At 46.8% G+C, this 22044-nt stretch overlaps 1 protein-coding gene across 1 annotated transcript in view; it reads right to left on the bottom strand.

Annotated features, from left to right (window-relative positions):
• Nucleotides 1-22044, bottom strand: part of efna2b (ephrin-A2b) — a 134193-nt gene that overhangs the window by 24849 nt on the left and 87300 nt on the right. The window contains exon 2 of the mRNA XM_033622794.2: nucleotides 3264-3556. Coding sequence (XP_033478685.1) covers nucleotides 3264-3556 — 293 coding nt within the window. The remainder of the gene's footprint in view (nucleotides 1-3263; nucleotides 3557-22044) is intronic.

Below are 22044 nucleotides of genomic sequence, written 5' to 3'. Positions count from 1 at the left end.
GCTGATATTACTCGACATGAACCTTTACTGAGCTCTGATATTAAGACTACAAGGTCACTCTCACCATTTCAACATTTTAACATTTCACTTTCTCTACCTGAAACCTTTTTATCTGTTTCCCCTGATCCACCAAATGAACTCTGGTTCTGTTCATGGTTCCTGGAACCTACCTGCCAACTATTGAACCAGTTTTAATCAGAAGCATTGTGATCAAGGATGAGTCATCAAGGAGGAGGACGAACAACAGAAGTAAACAATAGCAAAATCGATCACACTGATTGTTTTTACCCAAAAACACACATGAACCGCTCATTAATGAGACAGCTGCACAAGCCCCAACGAGTTCTCACATGACCTCTCCACCCTCTCTGTCCAACCTGTAGAATAAGACACGCCCACTGATGTCATCATGGTTCACACTTCTGGTCAAGGAAAATCTGCTTTGTTCTGGTTCCAGCTGAGAAACAACTTTTCATGTTTATACCAATTTAAAATGCTCTGAATGGTTTGAACTAGGTGCACCATCTCAACTAAGGTGGGTTACCTCCAGGTGCTCCGACATGTTCTCCCTGTGTCAGCGTGGGTTTCCTCCAGGTGCTCTGACATGTTCTCCCTGTGTCAGCGTGGGTTTCCTCCAGGTGCTCTGACATGTTCTCCCCGTGTCAGCGTGGGTTTCCTCCAGGTGCTCTGACATGTTCTCCCTGTGTCAGCGTGGGTTTCCTCCAGGTGCTCCGACATGTTCTCCCTGTGTCAGCGTGGGTTTCCTCCAGGTGCTCTGACATGTTCTCCCTGTGTCAGCGTGGGTTTCCTCCAGGTGCTCCGACATGTTCTCCCCGTGTCAGCGTGGGTTTCCTCCAGGTGCTCCGACATGTTCTCCCCGTGTCAGCGTGGGTTTCCTCCAGGTGCTCCGACATGTTCTCCCCGTGTCAGCGTGGGTTTTCTCCAGGTGCTCTGACATGTTCTCCCCGTGTCAGCGTGGGTTTCCTCCAGGTGCTCTGACATGTTCTCCCCGTGTCAGCGTGGGTTTCCTCCAGGTGCTCTGACATGTTCTCCCCGTGTCAGCGTGGGTTTCCTCCAGGTGCTCTGACATGTTCTCCCCGTGTCAGCGTGGGTTTCCTCCAGGTGCTCTGACATGTTCTCCCCGTGTCAGCGTGGGTTTCCTCCAGGTGCTCTGACATGTTCTCCCCGTGTCAGCGTGGGTTTCCTCCAGGTGCTCTGACATGTTCTCCCTGTGTCAGCGTGGGTTTCCTCCAGGTGCTCTGACATGTTCTCCCTGTGTTAGCGTGGGTTTCCTCCAGGTGCTCTGACATGTTCTCCCTGTGTCAGCGTGGGTTTCCTCCAGGTGCTCCGACATGTTCTCCCTGTGTCAGCGTGGGTTTCCTCCAGGTGCTCTGACATGTTCTCCCTGTGTCAGCGTGGGTTTCCTCCAGGTGCTCCAGCTTCCTCCCACAGTCCAAAGACATGCAGGTTAATTGGTGACTCTAAATTGTCCGTAGGTGTGAATGTGAGTGTGAATGGTTGTCTGTCTCTATGTGTCAGCCCTGTGATAGTCTGGCGACCTGTCCAGGGTGAACCCTGCCTCTCACCCAGTGTCAGCTGGGACAGGCTCCGCCCCCTGTGACCCCAACAGTTTAAGCTGTTGCAGAAAATGAATTAATGAATATTAAACATGTTGGATTTTATCCAAACGTCAGGATGAAACACAGACCGACTTAAAACAGCTTGGGCTGAGATTTTTACCGTGTTTAGCCTAGCTTAGCACACATACAGAGAGCAGGGGGAAACTGTAGCCTAGCTCCATTAACAGAGAAGAGTCTCAGTGTGATTTACATGTTGTATGTAGCTGAGTGAGCAGGTGGATAAAAAAAACAGGAGGGTGGAGGATGTAAGTGCCTCATTAAAACCAGAGGCTGTTTGTCTTTTACTGTGACGACCAACAAAGAGCTGCTAATGATGATAGCTTTTAGCACCTCATGTTTAAAAGCCCGCAATTAACACACACGCACACACACACCACAGACTGTCTGATAAACACCACTTCACTCATTTAAAGCTCAGCTCAGCACGTTGCCAAACATCATTTGACAGCGTGTCATCGAGGTGACGTTTTGTACGGTGGCCCTGAGAGGTCAAGTGGAAGCAGCAGACAGAAGAGCTCAAATCCAGGATGAGGACCCGTCCGTCAACAGACCCGTACAACCTTCATAAATACATTTTCTGAAAACCAAAACAGAGACACCTGGTCCGGTCAGATCCGTCTGAATTAGGCTGAAACTATTTTCACAATTAATCGTATCATCTATAAAATGTCAGATCTGATTGTATGACTCCGCCCACCAGTCCACCCTGTGGTTGTATGACTCCGCCCACCAGTCCACCCTGTGGTTGTATGACTCCGCCCACCAGTCCACCCTGTGGTTGTATGACTCCGCCCACCAGTCCGCCCTGTGGTTGTATGACTCCGCCCACCAGTCCACCCTGTGGTTGTATGACTCCTCCCACCAGTCCGCCCTGTGGTTGTATGACTCCTCCCACCAGTCCACCCTGTGGTTGTATGACTCCGCCCACCAGTCCACCTTGTGGTTGTATGACTCCTCCCACCAGTCCACCCTGTGGTTGTATGACTCCTCCCACCAGTCCGCCCTGTGGTTGTATGACTCCTCCCACCAGTCCACCCTGTGGTTGTATGACTCCTCCCACCAGTCCGCCCTGTGGTTGTATGACTCCGCCCACCAGTCCGCCCTGTGGTTGTATGACTCCTCCCACCAGTCCGCCCTGTGGTTGTATGACTCCGCCCACCAGTCCGCCCTGTGGTTGTATGACTCCTCCCACCAGTCCGCCCTGTGGTTGTATGACTCCGCCCACCAGTCCACCCTGTGGCTGTATGACTCCGCCCACCAGTCCACTCTGTGGTTGTATGACTCCACCCACCAGTCCACCCTGTGGTTGCATGACTCCGCCCACCAGTCCACCCTGTGGCTGTATGACTCCGCCCACCAGTCCACCCTGTGGTTGTATGACTCCTCCCACCAGTCCACCCTGTGGTTGTATGACTCCGCCCACCAGTCCAGTGTCTCTGACAGTCTCCATCCATGTCAGTGAAAACATGGATGCTTCACACACAGAAGATCTATACAATCAGCACAGTTTCAAGATTAGAGTCACCAATTCAGTATCTGACCAAATGTCTCCCCTTCTGTTCCTGAGATATGACGTTACTCAGTAATACTCAGTAATACTCAGTAATACTCAGCAGTACTCACAGATGTAGTAGTACTCGTGACCCGGCCTGAACTCGAAGCCCAGGCTGAAGGGCGTGAACAGCTGGAACTTCTCGGAGAACTTGAGCGGTCCGTTGGGGCTCTGTGGTCGGTTACACTCCCAGCGTTTGAAGCCCTTCCTGTGGTGGTCGCAGGTGGTGTAGCCGTCGTAGTTCACCATGTACAACACGTAGTGCTCCATGCGCTCAGCCGCCTCCGCCCACTCGTAGTGCGGACAGTAGATGTCCAGGTAGTCGTTGATCGCCACCTCCACCGTGTACTCGCCCCGAAAGAACCTGGGGAAGAGGAAGAGGAGTGATGTCATTTCCTGTGGAGCTGCTGAAGAGTCTTTTCTCACAGTTTCAACATTTTCTTTTGATAATTTATTTGATTAAATTAAAATAATTTCTTTCTCTACTGAACATAGAAGCTCACGACTCTCCTGATGATGTCACCATCACACAGCTTCATGGTTTCTTTCCACTTTGTTTTAGACATTTGTGTTTCATGGTATTAATGTTTCAGCTGTCGACGTATTGTTTTGACAGTAATAGTATTTCAGCTGTTTTGATGGAAGAAGAAAGTTTCAATTTCAGTCTGTTATTTTACAATCAACAGTTCAGCTGAACATTTTTTTGTTTGGCCGACAGTTTTTCTGATCACTGAGAAAAACGCTGATTTGACATAAAGTCAAAAAATAAAAGTAGCAGTGACTTTTGTCATTTTCTCGTAGCTCAGCTGCCACATCTCTCTGGGGGCAGCTTTAATGTAGTGACACTTTATTTGGATGTAGATTAACTGCTAGCTTATCTTATTACATTTTTAAAGTAGCGCCCAACACCGGTATTTTGGATGTTTTTTCCCACTGGTCTGAAAAACGACATGTTACAGAAGCAAAAAGGCCCAAAATGTCCAAACTGAGAGGTGTCTGTGTGTCAGTTACAAGTGACCCTCATTATTTCTTGTTGTTAAACTATATTTTGTAAATTTTATTTATCATTTAAACTTTCTGTTGAATGTTTGTGAATTTTATCTCCTTAAGTCATTTTTATTCAGTGTTTCCTGTGAAAATGAACTTAATGCACATCACCTCTTCTGTACCTCCTGGGTCTCTGTAGCTCCTTCTATCTGCCTCTCACAGAGCCATTTTGCATCGCTGGGGGTAAGGTGGAATTTTTACTTCTGCCTTGAATCTTAACTACGCTGTAGGCTCTGCGTCAACATGGAGCCCACGCTGTAGCCTGACCTGCACCTCCCCAGAGATGTAACTCCACATCACACTGATGCAGACCTCCTGTCTGTCTCTGTAATGCCTGATTTATGGTCCTGCATTAAATCAACGACGTCGCTACGTCGTAGGGTACGTGGCTATGCAGGAGGCTCGCTGTAGCCCCCCGGCGACGCAGACCCAGTGCAGACCGAGAGGGCTGTGATTGGTTTGCTTGGTAGCAACGCATTTCCGGTTCCGTATTTCCAGATCGCACCATCCCCGCCATCTTTAAACATCTTCTGTTGCGATGCAGATTTTGCAGTATTAAGGCCCATTTATGCTCAACGTTAAATACGGATACGGACGGAGCTGTCTGTCCGTGCTCCGCGTTCCGGAAAAGCCGGAAGCTAAACAAAGAATCAACTAGAGACGACGATAACCATTCAGGAAAGGAACGCAGCCTCCTGCCGCTCTGGTGGTGAATTGCACCACGACGAAATGGAGTGACGGAGAAGTTTGAAGGGTTCACGACGGCGTCACAGCAACGACGTAGGTACGCCGCAGGACCATAAATCAGGCTTAAGCTGAAACCTGAATTTCTGACCATTACCGCCCGCACCCACAATGTGTATGTCCACTCCCACCCGCACCCACAAAACTCTGAGAATTTATGCCCGCACAATAATAGACATGCATTGATTTTGTGTCTTCTCCCGTCCCGCAGAAGAAAACACGTCATTTTATAAGCTATTAATAAAAAGATTCATGGGGTTGTTTGTTTCGTTTCCCTGGTCTGCATGTCTTTTGAGCACTGGTCAGGAATAGCGCTCCTATTTCATTGTTTTCATTTAGTTTTTAATGAAATAAAGGCTGTTTCATATTCTATTCTCCTCCTCTGTATTTATTTATGTTTCTACCTTTATATAATCACACAGTGATTGAGGTTCAGGTCTGTTTTCTAAGAGAGACCTGAATAAGACACATAATGCGATACAGATAAAGCCTATGCTCAATAACACCGGCATCATCACGCCTCTTTATGTAACTAACAAATAGCAACGAGAGCAGGCTGTGAGTGGCTCAAATGACACTAATAAATAACATAAAATAAACAAAGTTAACGAATGAATTTAACAAATGAATCACTTGGCCATCATATTGCTGTGGAGAAAGAGAATGTTGTTATTCTGTGTGTTTCGGTGTTTGTTGCTCTCTGTTAAGTTTCCTACACACACACACACACACACACACACACACACACACACACACACACACAGAGTTCTACTTTGCCCACTAGGTGTCGGTGTTTTTACTCTCTCTCTTTTTGTTTCCTGAGGGAACAGCCAAAAGAAGAAGAAGACGTAGTTTTTCGTGGTTTTGTTCTGTTTTCAGTGTTTTCTGGTGTATTTTAATAGTTCCTTGATAATGATGTGAATATAATGTGATGTGTTTGAACCTGGAGGAGAACATGTAGTGAGACACAGGGCCGTTTGCTCTGCTGGAGGAGTAGAGGTGCGCAAACAGGTGTCCACGAGACGATTGTGTCATTCAGTCCTCTGCAGGCGTGAACACGTGCTGGACAACAGTATCTTTGAGTCGCACACACACGCTACACATGAGGAAGAGACTGAAGTCATTTATCAGTTTATCACTTCAGAAAGTTTTTCTTTCTGTTAAACTGAATCTTTTTGGGTTATGGACGGACAAATAAAGATGTTTGCAGACGTGACTTTGAGTCGTTGAAGCTGTTTACACTAACCCGTCCATGTTAAATGACTTCCTGAGAACCTGCCATGAACGACGTCTCCACGACGTCTCCACCTGCACACGTTCGGTCTGAAGTCGACACATTAAGATAAAGTTTCCTCAGAGCAGAGACGGAAACATGTGAAACATGTCGGGTGAATCAGTCAAAGTGTTTTTGTTTCTCCTCACAGCTGCTCCGTCACACTGTCGCCGTCATTTACATAATTTAATTGAGCACAAACACAGATTCTGTCACAGTGTGACACACCAGTCAGTTACCTCCTTATTACCAACCATCATCATTCAACAGTTGATCCCAGAAAACAAACTAATCAAACTTCATGTGTCTCTGAATATTCATGTCACAACAACACTGTGTGTGTGTGTCTGTGTGTGTGTGTGTGTGTGTCTGTCTGTCTGTGTATGTGTGGGGGGGAGTCGTCCAATCAACAGAGCTAATTTGGATTTTGGTAATGAGGTTTGAACTGACTGATTTGGTTTCTTACGGTCCGTCCTGATTGGCTGAGCAGTCCTGGTTTAATCACAGCTCGTTTTAAATTCTGCTCCGCTCTCATTTAACAATAAAAAAAGTTTCAATTCACATGTTTGACAGATGGTGTGTGTGTGTGTGTGTGTGTGTGTGTGTGTGTGTGTTTACTGTCCTCAAATTAAAAATCCATTAAATCAAACTGATCCTGCTGAGTTGACTCTAACAGACAAACAGACTCGTTACTTCTTACAGTGTGTGGGAAAAAACGATACAGCACAGTTTTTGTCATTGATCAGTTTGAGAGTCCAAATTACTGAATTCCAGCTTCTTAAATGTGAATATATTCTGGTGTGTTTACTCTGCGACAGTAAAGTGAATATCTTCAGACAAAACAAGACATTTGAAGACGTCATGTTGAAAAACACTGATCAACATTTTTCACCATTTTCTGGCATCGTACAGATAAAAACAAAAAAATAATCGATTAGCTGAGAAAAATATCGACAGATTCATCAACAATAAAAATTTCTATTGTGTTTTGTTTGTTTGTTTTTTTCCTTTTAATGTCTTTTTAATGTCATTTTGTGTATCTGTACGGTGTCCTTGAGTGCCACGAAAGGCGCCTTCAAATAAAATTTATAATTATTATTATTAACTGTGAGTTGCAGCCGCACTATGTGTACTGCTTATTTTTGATGAGCTGAAAATGCTAAAACAGAGCAAACTCCAGCGGGAGGAGAAAGGTGACAGCTCCCAGGGTTCGGCCAAACTGCACTTTATGTACAATCGATCTTTTATTATTATATGTATTATTCATTTTTGCAAAGACAGGTTACAATCCAACTTGTGGTACTAGAATAATGAAACCAGTTTTCGGTCCACTAGACGGTGCTGATGTTTCATCTCCTGGTGAGGTCAGCAGAGGTCTCTGGAAGTTTGTCAAAACAAAGATGGAGGCACGAGACAGAAATCAGAAATGTAACGTCAGCGTTTAAATCAAACGTCTGGGCACAGAAGGAAAGGAGGACGTGCACATGACGCATGAGAATAAAATACTCTGGGAATACTACGAACATGAGGGCTGACCTCACAGGCCACCATCCAGAGATAGCGTTAGCCGCTGACGGACACTGGACACACTGAGCTCGACATAACTACCATCAGATAATAACACAGTCCATCACCTACTTCCTGTGAAAGATCTGCGTCCATACAGCGCTGCTGAAAACCAAGGCTTTTGTTACATGCTAAAAACACATGAACCCAGGTATGTGACTCCGCCCCCATGTTTTTTCACTCACACCAGTACCCGAGCTCTACAGAGACGTGACGCATAAAGCTGAGGAACCTTTGAGTACAGCAGGAAGGGTGGAGTTAACCTGTGACGCAGTGTCGTAGTGAAGCTGCTGGATGTTGGACACAAGTGTCCTCCTGTCCCACAGGATGTTGGACACAGGTGTCCCCCTGTCCTCCAGGATGTTGGACACAGGTGTCCTCCTGTCCCACAGGATGTTGGACACAGGTGTCCTCCAGGATGTTGGACACAGGTGTCCTCCTGTCCCACAGGATGTTGGACACAGGTGTCCCCCTGTCCTCCAGGATGTTGGACACAGGTGTCCTCCTGTCCCACAGGATGTTGGACACAGGTGTCCACCTGTCCTCCAGGATGTTGGACACAAGTGTCCCCCTGTCCTCCAGGATGTTGGACACAGGTGTCCTCCAGGATGTTGGACACAGGTGTCCTCCTGTCCCACAGGATGTTGGACACAGGTGTCCCCCTGTCCTCCAGGATGTTGGACACAGGTGTCCTCCTGTCCCACAGGATGTTGGACACAGGTGTCCCCCTGTCCTCCAGGATGTTGGACACAAGTGTCCCCCTGTCCTCCAGGATGTTGGACACAGGTGTCCCCCTGTCCCACAGGATGTTGGACACAGGTGTCCACCTGTCCTCCAGGATGTTGGACACAAGTGTCCTCCTGTCCTCCAGGATGTTGGACACAGGTGTCCTCCAGGATGTTGGACACAGGTGTCCTCCTGTCCCACAGGATGTTGGACACAGGTGTCCCCCTGTCCTCCAGGATGTTGGACACAGGTGTCCTCCTGTCCCACAGGATGTTGGACACAGGTGTCCCCCTGTCCTCCAGGATGTTGGACACAAGTGTCCCCCTGTCCTCCAGGATGTTGGACACAGGTGTCCCCCTGTCCTCCAGGATGTTGGACACAGGTGTCCTCCTGTCCCACAGGATGTTGGACACAGGTGTCCCCCTGTCCTCCAGGATGTTGGACACAAGTGTCCTCCTGTCCTCCAGGATGTTGGACACAGGTGTCCTCCTGTCCTCCAGGATGTTGGACACAGGTGTCCTCCTGTCCCACAGGATGTTGGACACAGGTGTCCCCCTGTCCTCCAGGATGTTGGACACAAGTGTCCTCCTGTCCTCCAGGATGTTGGACACAGGTGTCCTCCAGGATGTTGGACACAGGTGTCCCCCTGTCCTCGACCAAAACTGGTCTGAAGGGAGTCAGTGAGTTGGTCACAGGTAGACTGACTCAGTCTGAACACCTGGTCCAGAGTGGCGTGACGAGGCTGGCTGCTAGCGTTAGCATCAGAGGCTATGCTAGCTCAGACCTCCAGGTTTGTGTTGAGGTGATATTTCAGACTGAAGGTCTTCAGTACATCTTACTGTTTTTTAAACGCAAATGTTCCGTTCACGGGGCCGAGCAGCGTCGCCTCATCTGCCTCCATCATGTGACAAAGACACTGTGGCCTTCAGTGACGCACCGGGTCAAAGGGCACCACAGAACACCATTAATCAGTGTTTACCTAACCCTTTAATATTTTATTTTATTTTAATGTCTACTTTAATATTTTATTTTATTTATTTCATTGTCTATTTTAGTATCCTATTTATATCTTCATCTTTATCTCTTGTTTCCATTCATGCTGTATTTCTATTTCTACTTTGCACGGAGCATTGGAACAAAAACAATTTCCCCCCGGGGATTAATAAAGTATTCTGAATCTGAATCTGAATCTGAATTAAAAAATTGAACGTTATTTTTTGTGTGATTTAATCAAAATGAACGTGTTATTTTGACAGCTCTGATCCTAATACTTTTGTACTTCATGCGGGACTCTTACGTGTACCCTGTGACATCACTATGTGTTCCTCAGAACTTCTTCCAACTTTGATCATTATTAAATAATTTTGACTTTTGTTTCATAGTTTTGTTTTATTTGTGTTGTCTGGTGAACAAACTGAACTCTGTCATACGTCACTGTGACACATCGACAGAATGACTCTGAGATTCTTTAAAAAAAAATCCATCAACTTTGTTTTATTTATAACTAACAATAATAAATTAATAATATTTAAAGAATCTGACCAGCACGTCCCCTCAGACTTTTATTTGTAGTGAAGCTTCCTGAAAGTGTCACGCTGGATGAGCAGAGCAGTTATTTTGGCACAAATGGACTTCCATATAATCGAGTTACCTTAATGATTTCAAAGTTTCCCCTCAGAGTCTCTTAGTCTGAGCAATCATTATTCCCGTGTGACCTGAACGCAGCGTCAGAGCGTGGTCCTGATGGAGGTCGATCAGCTGGAAGCATCAGCTGAGTGAAGTTTTTCTCCTCGCCGTGCCCTCTCCGTCTTCGCTAACGCCATTAGCAAAGTGCACGCTAACTCGGTTAGCTGAAGGATTGGGTGACGCTAACAGGCGGTGCGTTCACTGACCTCTGTCCCCTCCAGCTCTCACATCATCACTCATCACAGTAATGGAGAGAGGCTCTGTGTCAGTCCCAGAGGGCCGAGGGACCACCGGGTTCACCACCTTCATCATCATCCTCATTTAGTCCAAACCAGCAGCTTATTGTAAACCAACAGAGATTCTTCCTCACAGCAGTGACAAGAAGTAACTAAATACATTTACTAAAGTACAGCTTGGAGGTATTCCTACTTTACTTTCTATTTTCTGCCACGTTACATTTCTGTAATAAATACTTTACTTTTTACTGCACATCAAACACTGTAGATATGTCACAGGTTCAGCTCATTCATAATATGTTGTACTTTTACTTCAGTAACATGTTTGATCCAGGACTTTCACCTGTAACAGAGTTTTTTCACTGAGGTATTAGTACTTTTACTGAATGAAAGTATCTCAGTACTTTTCCCCTCTGAGTATTTCCATCTAAACTGAGGTGGAGTAGAAACGATGGTTTCATTTTGTCTAAATGTCTGAGGTGCTGACAGAAGGATCTGATTGGACGTGGACAGGTGTCCGACAGTTCCTCTTCTTCACCCACATTTTCTGTCTTTGTGTCCGGCAGCTGCTCAGAAGAAAGAATCTCTGAACATATTTCACCGTCCACACCTGTGATGTCACAGCTCCCAGCATGCCTTGCTGTGATTTACAGTTTAATCTGTGCAGGTCTCTGGAGGTCAGGTGGATGAGGTCCAGGTCCGGTGGTGACGGGGACTGGCCGAGGTCGTTCTTGACCTGCTGACAGAATGAAGCTGAGACAGGAAGGAGCAGGTCGTCTCTCAGGCTGCGTCTCTTTGGACACACCTGGAAGCTGCTGTCGTCCTCCTTGATCCAAGGTCCTCGCATGTTCTGTGTCCTGGTCACTGTGTGATGTTGATCTGTCCTGTACGTACGACGTGCTGCAGGTGTTTCTGTCCCAGGAGAGGGGTCCGTCCCCAGCTGGAGGACGTCTCCTGATCTGACCGGAGGGTCTGAGGACAACTGGTGGTGACTGTGAGACCCACTGAAACAAATGTGTGATTTATTGATTCTGCTCAGGAGGTCTGGACGGACGCTTCAGCTGGTTTAAAAACACAGACTAGATTTTATTCCTGTTAGTAAAAAAAGTTTGGTAGTTTTATATTTAAAGTAGAAAGCGCTCTCAGTAGAGTGCAGATCTCCAGCAGGTGGTCACATCCTACAACCTAGGACTTTCACCCAGGAGGTCAGAGTTCACTTCCTGTGTCCTGCAGTTAACACATTTCCCTCCTTTTTTCTGTCTTGATCCTGGATAGATTTGGTTCAGTTTATCCAGGACCATCATCACCATCATCACCATCATCGTGCTGATTCTAGATAGTTTGTTTATGTTGACATCAACACAGCGGTGATGGTCCTTGAAAAATTATTTTGAATAAGTTAATAAAGGTACGTAAATGTGTCTTCGGGTCTTTGCAGCTGCAGACCGACATTTTCCCCGTTAAAGATTTTTTTTTCCTGATCAGCTGTGAGGGTCCTAAAGGGTCGTAAAGCCTCTGAGGCAAACTGTGATCTGTGATACTGGGCTTTATAAATAAAATTGAATTGAACTGAAAGTGACATCATCCTCACTCTTAATGTAAATAAACAATATTTTAGCCTATTGGCAAGTTTACTCGTTAGCATAGCCTACCTAGTTAGCAAGCTAACATGCTAATCCTGCAGTAGCTTACAAGGTTTTTGTTTCATTGTACTAAGTAGCTCAACTCTGAAGAAGCACGAAGGGATTCTATAAGAATCACAGGAGCAGCACACTGATGATGTCAGCACACTGATGATGTCAGCACACTGATGATGTCAGAAACAAAACAAGGTGTCCTGGGAAGGTGGTGAGCAGATCAAGAACTTAAGACATTTGACACGGTCCCCATGTGTCCTATATACCTGGAAATTTTTACATTGTTCAAGACAAGTTCCCAGTCCTGGAAAAGTCCTGGACAAATAACAGAATACAGCAAAAATGTACAAAACAAAAATAATAATAACCTGGAAAGACTTTATGAAAGCACATTTTGAGGACGTAGGTCCTGATGGACTGAGGGGGACGGACAGGCGGCTACTGAAGCTAACAGCTCCCCACATGTCCTGGAAAACCCTGGAAGCCTGGAGATTTTTTGATGCAGGATTTTAGATGAAAAGAAATGAAGAGTTTTAATGTGCACAAATCCAGGTTTTAGTTTTAGTTTTTGTCTTTCTTGAAATTAAATCCTGCATTGTTTTAAATCTGGGATCAACCATGTAAATCACTGTGTGACTGTGTAAAGTTTATTATTATTATTATTATTATTATTATAATTAAATGTATAGTATTTTAATTTGTCACTCGTAGCCCCCTGGTGGTCAAACATACAATAACGCAGCTTTAACTTTAATATATTTATATATATTTTTTTCATGTTCTGTGTGTGTGTTAGATTTATTCTGTGATCATGTGACGTTCTTTACGGGCTGCGTTCGTTCCCACAGCAGCTTCATTATTTCTGTCCCACAGTCACATGACGGCGGCCCTCTGGAGATACGCGCCCTCCATTGTGTCACTGTGTTAATGTAACCTGAGTCTGTCCTGACAGGCTCAGCCACAATACCCACAGTGTTTCCTTCAGGTTCAGACAAGAAGCTACAAGCTGTGAGACAAAACTATCTGATCTGATGTCAGCAAACCCGATCCTGCACACACACACACACACACACACACACACACACACACACATTTTTGTCTTTGTAAGAAGAGACCTCCGTCTTCTCTCTCACAGCGAGAACATTCAAACTAAAAACTGTAAAACACATCAAGGATTCTTTAAGTTCATGGATCTGATTCTGGATGAACGTTAGATCACATTTAACGTGAAGCATCACGCACACACACTCACTCACACACACACACACACACACACACACACACACACACCCACACAGAGAAACGTGGAGACGTTTTCAGTGTGATTTATTCTGACAGTCTGAACAGGAGCTGGAGGTGCACAGTTCATCCTGAGGGTGGCGCTGCAGGCGAGGTCATGATGATCTGCAGCCTTCACCCTCTGAACGTAACTCACGCCACATTTCACACAACAAACTTTGTATTATCAGGTTTAATAATATTTTCTGGGATGTGTTGAGCTCTTCATGTCATCACAGGAAGGACGGCCGTAAACTTTCAAAACAAAAGCCTGCCATCAGAACTGTTTCCTCTGATCATGCCTCTAAAGTTACATTTGTGTGTGTGTGTGTGTGTGTGTGTTTAATGTACATTTTCTCATCAGATTTTCTTTATTTTCTTTTTCTGCTTCTTTTCTTGTGACATTTTTTAATATTTGTAAGTATCTGATGAGTTTGCGTGCGTGCAGCTCGTGTAACACACTCTGGTGTTTATATTGAAAATATCTGCAAAAAACAACATCTCAGTTTTTATACATTTTTCTGAATCACGTTTTTATTGTTTTTTATTGAAACAAACAGTTGTTGAGTTGTTTCGATCACAGGCTGCATTCAGCTGTTGTTGCTGATTAACTCTTCATATATGTTGTTTTTTAAATTCATCTATTTATTTATTTATTTATTCAGAGATTTCTAAATAATATTTTATGTAATTAATTAATTTATACACACATTTTCTGTGGTTTTATGGTTCACTAGTTTACACACTTTTTTCTTTATAGTTTTCTCATTTTGTGTTTTATGTTGTTTGTTTCAGAGCTGTATATTTTTTATTTTCTATTTTTGTTCTATGTTGCTGCCTGTCTCGGCCAGGACCGTCCTGAAATGAGGTTTTTAATCTCAAGAGGTTAAATTAAGGTTAAATAAGAATAAATAAATAAATAATAAAAAGATAACACACACACACCTATATTTAATCATTTATCTTTTTATTCAGAGATGAAAATATATTTGTATTAATTATTTATTAGATTTTATCTCCAGCTAAAAATGTACATCTATTTATTTATTATATCAAGAGATAAAAATATGCATTTTATTTATTTACATTTTTTATATTTTAAGTAGAGTTGAAAACACTTTTTTATTTCTGTATTTATTATATTTTATTCAGACATAAATGAATATAAAATAAAATATCTTGTTTAACAGACGTCATCATGGACGTCATAAACAGCTGATAAATAAACAACGTATAAATTATACTAAACTTAAAAATGTATAAAAATAAAAGTATCGTGTGTTTTCCAGGCGATGGACTCCGTGTTACAGTCGTGCTGCAGCAGTGACAGGAGTTACGGTCCTGACAGATTCCTGAGTCGTGTAATATTCACAGTGTGTGGGAACATGTTAACACACACACACACACACACACACAGCACCCGACACATGTTCACTGTAACATGACTCCAGTCTCTTTGTCTCTGGTTACGGCGACCCATGATGAACTCAACACCAGACTATCTGTGTCTGTGTGTGTGTGTGTGTGTGTGTGTGTGTGTGTGTGTGTGTCTGTGTGTGTGTGTGTGTGTGTGTGTGTGTGTGTGTGTGTGTGTGTGTGTGTGTGTGTGTGTGTGTGTGTGTGTGTGTGTTAGCCTGTTGGTCAGATTTATGTTTTGGTGAACGCTCAGACAGACAAACTGAGGAACACAGCGAACAGCGTGATTACCCAGAATGCATCAAAGTTGTAAACACCAGGAACCAGAGACTTCCAGAGTCTTTAGGAGGGAGACGAGCTGTAGAGGAGGAGGAGGAGGAGGAGGAGGAGGAGGACACACCTCCCCAAAAAATCTGCCAACTGTCAATCAAACTGCCCCCCCATGCCCCGCCCACATCATTGACCCTGACACCCCGACCCCCCCCCCCCCCCCTCCCCGCACAGCTTTGTGTCTCTGATGACAGAGGTGACACACACTGACCCTGCCCCCCTCATGACTCAGGTGGCCTCCATTATCTTTAGTCCTGTCAGTCACAGAGAGGAGGAGGAGGAGGAGGAGGAGCAGCAGCAGGAAGGGGAGGAGGAGGAGGAGGAGGAGGAGTTGAATGTTGAATGTTGTGATGAATTAAATCAACAGGAAGTTTTAATGTTGGAAAAAGTTGTCCTGGAAAAGTCCTCAGTGTCCAGGTCCTGATGGATGGGGCTTGGTTTGACAGGGTCCCCACATATCCTGGAAAACCTGGAAAATCTTTGATTCCTTCAAGGCAGTTTGCAAGTCCTGACAAAGACCTGGGGAAGGTGAAAAAGTAGAGCAAAAGTTTCCTGGAACACAAGGTGTCCTGGAAAGGTGGTGATCAGATCAAGACTTGAGATATTTGACACGGCTCCTGTATCTCCTGAAAACCTGGAAATTTTAACATTGTTCAAGACAAGTTCCCAGTCCTGGAAATGTTCTAACAGTCCCTGCTTGTCCTGGAAAACCCCGGGAAATTGAGATTTATTTTTTTTTTTAAATGCAGCTTCCAGATATTTGAAAAAAGTCCTGGACAAAAAGACGACATGAAGCAGGAACATCCTGGAAGACTGGAGATTCTTCGATGCAAGGTGTAAGAACCTTTTAATGTGCACAAATCCAGGACCTGGAGGATCAAGGAACGGCAGGATGTTTGACCAGGTCCTGGAAAACCTTGGGAAATGTAGATTCTTATAGGCAGCCTCCAGGTCTCAGAAAAAGTCCTAACCCAAAATAAAGCAGGGAAATCCTGGAAAATGACCTGGAAAGTTTTTGAGTGTGGATCTCCCCTCCTCTCCTCTCCTCTCCTCCTCTCTCCTCTCCTCTCCCCTCCCCTCCTCTCTTCTCCTCCTCTCTCCTCTCCTCTCCTCCTCTCTCCTCTCCTCTCCCCTCCCCTCCTCTCTTCTCCTCCTCTCTCCTCTCCCCTCCCCTCCCCTCCTCTCCTCTCCTCCTCTCTCCTCTCCTCTCCTCCTCTCTCCTCTCCTCTCCCCTCCTCTCCTCTCCTCCTCTCTCCTCTCCTCTCCCCTCCCCTCCTCTCCTCTCCTCTCCCCTCCTCTCCTCTCCTCTCCTCTCCTCTCCTCTCCCCTCCCCTCCTCTCCTCTCCTCTCCCCTCCTCTCCCCTCCCCTCCTCTCCTCTCCTCTCCTCTCCCCTCCTCTCCTCTCCCCTCCCCTCCTCTCCTCTCCTCCTCTCTCCTCTCCCCTCCTCTCCTCTCCTCTCCTCCTCTCTCCCCTCCCCTCCTCTCCTCTCCTCTCCTCTCCCCTCCCCTCCTCTCCTCCTCTCTCCTCTCCTCCTCTCCTCTCCTCCTCTCTCCTCTCCTCTCCTCTCCCCTCCTCTCCTCTCCTCTCCTCCTCTCTCCCCTCCTCTCCTCTCCTCTCCTCTCCCCTCCCCTCCTCTCCTCTCCTCTCCCCTCCTCTCCCCTCCCCTCCTCTCCTCTCCTCTCCTCTCCTCTCCCCTCCTCTCCTCTCCCCTCCTCTCCTCTCCTCCTCTCTCCTCTCCCCTCCTCTCCTCTCCTCTCCCCTCCTCTCCTCTCCTCCTCTCTCCTCTCCCCTCCTCTCCTCTCCTCTCCTCCTCTCTCCCCTCCTCTCCTCTCCCCTCCTCTCCTCTCCTCTCCTCCTCTCTCCTCTCCTCCTCTCCTCCTCTCCTCTCCTCCTCTGTCCTCTCCTCTCCTCTCCTCTCCTCTCCCCTCCTCTCCTCTCCTCTCCTCCTCTCTCCTCTCCCCTCCTCTCCTCTCCTCCTCTCTCCTCTCCTCTCCCCTCCCCTCTTCTCCTCTCCTCCTCTCTCCTCTCCCCTCCTCTCCTCTCCTCTCCTCCTCTCTCCCCTCCCCTCCTCTCCTCTCCTCTCCTCCTCTCTCCTCTCCTCCTCTCCTCTCCTCCTCTGTCCTCTCCTCTCCTCTCCTCTCCCCTCCTCTCCTCTCCTCTCCTCTCCTCCTCTCTCCTCTCCCCTCCTCTCCTCTCCTCCTCTCTCCTCTCCTCTCCCCTCCCCTCTTCTCCTCTCCTCCTCTCTCCTCTCCCCTCCTCTCCTCTCCTCTCCTCCTCTCTCCCCTCCCCTCCTCTCCTCTCCTCTCCTCTCCTCTCCTCTCCTCCTCTCTCCTCTCCTCTCCTCTCCTCCTCTCTTCTCCTCCTCTCTCCTCTCCCCTCCCCTCCCTTCCTCTCCTCTCCTCCTCTCTCCTCTCCTCTCCTCTCCCCTCCTCTCCTCTCCTCTCCTCTCCTCTCCCCTCCTCTCCTCTCCTCTCCTCTCCTCCTCCTCTCCGTTTCCGGTGAGTGTGAGCGTGAGCGTGAGTCGTGGTGGTGGACGTGCGAGTGGCGCGGAGTTTGAATGGTTTTCTAATCCTGTTTTTTCCGGATTTCCCTCTGATTTCTTCATCTGTTCTAATTACGTGATCAGGTAAGCTTTTTTTCCAGTTTTTGTTGAGTGTTGGCAGAGTGATCAGTGGTTTTGTGCGGTGGTTTGTCGGGAGGAATTGCGTCCTCCGAGACGCCACCTCCGTCTATCCGGCAGGGAGTGCGGATAGCGCCGCCGGATAGTCATGTTACCGTGGAGGAGGTTCTGCTGGCTGTCGGCGAGCAGGTAGGACATGACAGTCTTTCATTTGCATCGCGAATGAACAAAGCTGTGGTTGTGTTTTTGAAAGAGGAGGCTCATGTCTATCAGCTGATAGAGAGCGGCGTGTTTATCAGGGACGCTTTTGTGCAGGTATCCCCGCTGTCAGTTCCCTCCACGCGGATCACCGTGTCCGGTGTTCCGCCGTTTATTCCTAACGAGTCGTTAGAGAGCGAGCTCCGTAGGTTCGGCAAGTTCGCTAGTGGATTTAAGACAGTGAGTTTAGGATGTAAGGATCCAAAGCTGAAGCATGTGCAGTCTCTGAGACGGCAGGTGTTCATGTTTTTGGATTCGAGCGTTACCGCGGCTGTGCTGAACGCCGCGCCTGACACCGCGTCCAATGCCGCTGCGGCTCTTGAGCCCGAGTTTGGGCCTGTGGCCGCGAGTGCGGCGGCGGCGGAGCGCGGTGATGTGCGTACAGCAGCTAGTAGATCTCATGACAGGGAGGAATATATCCAGTCTGAGACGCAGGGAACCTGGGCAGTTCTCAGTCTGCAGGCACTGAGATGCAGTCTCAGGCTGCAGAGGAAGCAGCTTCTACAAGCTCTGCAGGCATAGAAAATGTTATTAGCAGTGAAGTGCTCAATAGCCAGGCATCATATGAAGATGACATGGACTTTGGCTCAGAGTCAGACACTGTATCTGTGTGTGAAAGCAACAGAAATGCAGAAAATCTCTATTCTTTAGAGGACATTAATAATTTCCTTGATGTGACTTTTAAAAAGTCTGTTAAAGTGAGTGATTACTTTAGTGACACTGAAAAGTTCATCAAATCTGTGGACATACTGAAAAGACTGGTTGGTTTTGATTTGTTGGATGAGAAGAAACGTTTCCGTCTTAAAAGGCACATTACCACTCTGAGAAAGGCAAAAACTGGTAGACCTGCTAGAAAAGCAAAAAAAGTGACATGATCATGTATCACTCGGTGTTTTCCTCTTTTTACTGTTCTCTGCTTGTTTCTTCATGCCTGTTTCTCTGCTTTCGTCTCTCAATGCAAAACCTTAAAATTGGGTCTTTGAACATTAATGGAGGGAGGGACAGACAGAAAAGGGCTTTAATTTCTGAGGTTTCTACTCAGAAAAGGGTAGATGTGCTTTTTTTGCAGGAGACACATACTAATCCAGCAGATGAGGTAGACTGGGGTTTATGGTGGGAGGGTTCATATACGCTTAGCCACGGCACCAACTTCAGTGCAGGGGTTGCTGTTCTGCTTAGACCCACTGCAAATGCAACAGTTTTATCTACTACTGAAGTGGTGAAGGGTCGTTTGTTGATTGTTAGGGCTGAAATACAGAGTTCTGTGTTTTGTTTTGTTAATGTGTACGCCCCAAATCACGGTCCAGAAAGAGCTGGTTTTTTTACCCTGCTAAAAAATGAGCTGTTTAAGTACTATCAAGATCAGTTGATTATTGGTGGGGATTTTAACTGTACATTAGATTTTACTATGGACAGGACAGGCGAGGAGCCCCACCCTCAGTCATCTCAGAGCCTTAGCAGTGTCGTCACACAGTTGGACCTGTTAGACACATGGAGGGTTAAACATCCACAGTCCAGACAGTACACATGGGTGAGGGTCGGTAATGGCAGGGTCAGTGCAGCCAGATTGGACAGGTTTTACATTTCCCTGAATCTCAGCTCGAGATTAATTCAAAGTAACATATATCCAGTTGGTTTCACTGACCACCATTTTGTCAGCATAGATTTGGTCAGCTCGCCAGGGGAAAGGGTTAGCTCCCACTGGTTCTTTAATAACAAACTTCTTCAGGACAGTGCTTTTTGTCAGAGTTTTGAGCACTTCTGGCAGCAATGGAAAAGGCAAAAAGGTGATTTTAGTTCCTTGAAGCAGTGGTGGGAGGTTGGTAAAGCACAAATTCGTGTTTTTTGTCAGCAGTACACCTCCCATTCCACTGCTAAAATCAAGGCAGCAGTGAAGGAACTTGAAGTCAGTATTAAAAACATTGAGGAAGGGTTACGTAGGGACTCTGATCCCACTATGGGTCATATGCTGCAGGAGAAGAAGTTGGAATTAAGTTCTTTCCTGCAGAAGAGAGTGAAGGGGGCCCTTGTCAGGTCTCGCTTCCTCCAGCTGAAGGACATGGATGCCCCGACTTCTTTCTTCTTCAATCTGGAGAGATCGGTGGCGCAGAGGAAGCAGATGACCTGCCTTAAGCTGCCAGGGGGCAGGGTGACCACAAGCCCGGACGAGATGAGGAGCCATGCAGTGGACTTCTATGCTGAACTCTTCAGGGCAGAGCAGTGCAGCATGGCGTGTCAAGAGAAGCTCTTGGAGGGGCTTCCGCAGCTCAGCCTGGAGGAGAAAGCTGTGCTGGATTGTGAGCTGACTCTGGAGGAGTTGACAGTTGCTGTCAACCAGTTGGCATCAGGGCGAGCACCTGGGATTGATGGTCTCTCTGCTGACTTTTGCAGCGTTTCTGGAATACTCTTGGACCTGACTTGCATGCTGTCTTCTTAGAGTGCTTCAGAGCAGGATCTCTTCCTGTCTCCTGTCGACGAGCAGTACTTTCCCTGCTGCCCAAGAAAGGGGACTTGGTCTTACTTAAGAACTGGAGGCCAGTTGCTCTCCTCTGTACAGACTATAAGGTGCTTTCCAGAGCCTTATCGAACAGACTTAAGATCATCCTGGAATTAATTGTTCACACAGATCAAACATATTGTGTACCTGACAGGACAATTATGGACAACATTTTCCTCATTCGTGATGTTATTGATGTTTGCAGATGTTATGATAATGTCAATTTTGGTATTATGTGTTTGGATCAGGAGAAGGCTTTCGACAGGGTGGATCACTCTTATTTATTTTCTGCACTTAGGGCTTTTGGTTTTGGTGATGGGTTTCTGGCCTGGATTGGTTTATTGTACAGTGGTGCTCAATGTTTGGTGAAGACGGGAGCGGGGCTGAGTCGGCCAGTCCCTGTGCAGCGAGGGATAAGGCAAGGCTGTCCTATCTCAGGTCAGCTATATAGTCTAGCCATCGAGCCCTTGCTGCACAGGCTGAGGGGTCAGCTCCATGGTCTTTCACTGTCTGGGTCCTCGGATCTTGCTCAACCTCCTACTGTATCGGCCTATGCGGATGATGTTTGTATCTTCATCACCAGCCAGAGGGATGTTCAATATTTGCAGGACACCCTGTCCCTGTATGAAGGGGCCACATCTGCACGGGTGAATTGGGCAAAAAGTGAAGCTTTGTTGGTGGGACAGTGGAGGGATCAGGCAGTGCCCATTCTGCCTGGAGGTCTTGAGTGGGGGAAGGAGGGTCTGAAAGTGCTGGGGGTGTTCTTGGGCACAGAAGGTTTTCAGGCAAAGAACTGGGAGGGTATTAGGGAGAAGGTGTGCGCGAGGTTGTCTAAATGGAAATGGTTGCTACCCCAGTTGTCATATAGGGGACGAGTTCTGGTTGCCAATAACTTGGTTGCCTCGGCCCTTTGGCACAAGTTCAACGTTTTAACACCACCAAAAAGCCTGATAGAGGACATTCAGAGAGCCATCGTGGATTTCTTTTGGTCTGGCAAACACTGGGTCCGGGCAGCAGCCCTTTATCTGCCTGCGGCGGAAGGGGGACAGGGTCTGATAAACATCCAGTCTAAAATTGCTTCCTTTCGACTCCAGACTGCACAAAGACTCCTGTATACCTCTGGCCCAGGTTGGCTCGATACAGCTAGACTGCTGCTGAGGAGAGCTGGGCGCCTGGGCTATGACAAACAACTGTTCCTTCTACAACCTGAAGCTGTGGTTCTTGCTGGACTGACACCGTTTTACAGCTCTGTGTTGCAGGCATGGCAGATTTTCCAGCTTGTACGTACCACAGATGAGACACCAGGTATGTGGCTGTTTGAGGAGCCTTTGTTTTTTAACAACCTTCTAAAGACTCAGACATTACAGTCTCCCAGTCTGCGAGCTAGCCTCAGAGAGGCTGGCTGCACCAAACTGGGTCATCTGATGAAGATGACAGCAAGTTCTGTGGACACCCTGAGAGCGAGGACCAACATCACCTCTATCAGGCTCATCACCAGAGTGGTGGAGGAAGTCCATGCCGCCCTGCCACAATCTCT

Source organism: Epinephelus lanceolatus, chromosome 6 (genome assembly GCF_041903045.1).
Source record: "Epinephelus lanceolatus isolate andai-2023 chromosome 6, ASM4190304v1, whole genome shotgun sequence".
Lineage (NCBI taxonomy): Eukaryota > Metazoa > Chordata > Actinopteri > Perciformes > Serranidae > Epinephelus > Epinephelus lanceolatus.
The sequence above is the reverse complement of the archived record's forward strand: the minus strand, read 5'-3'. Positions and strand labels throughout refer to the sequence as shown.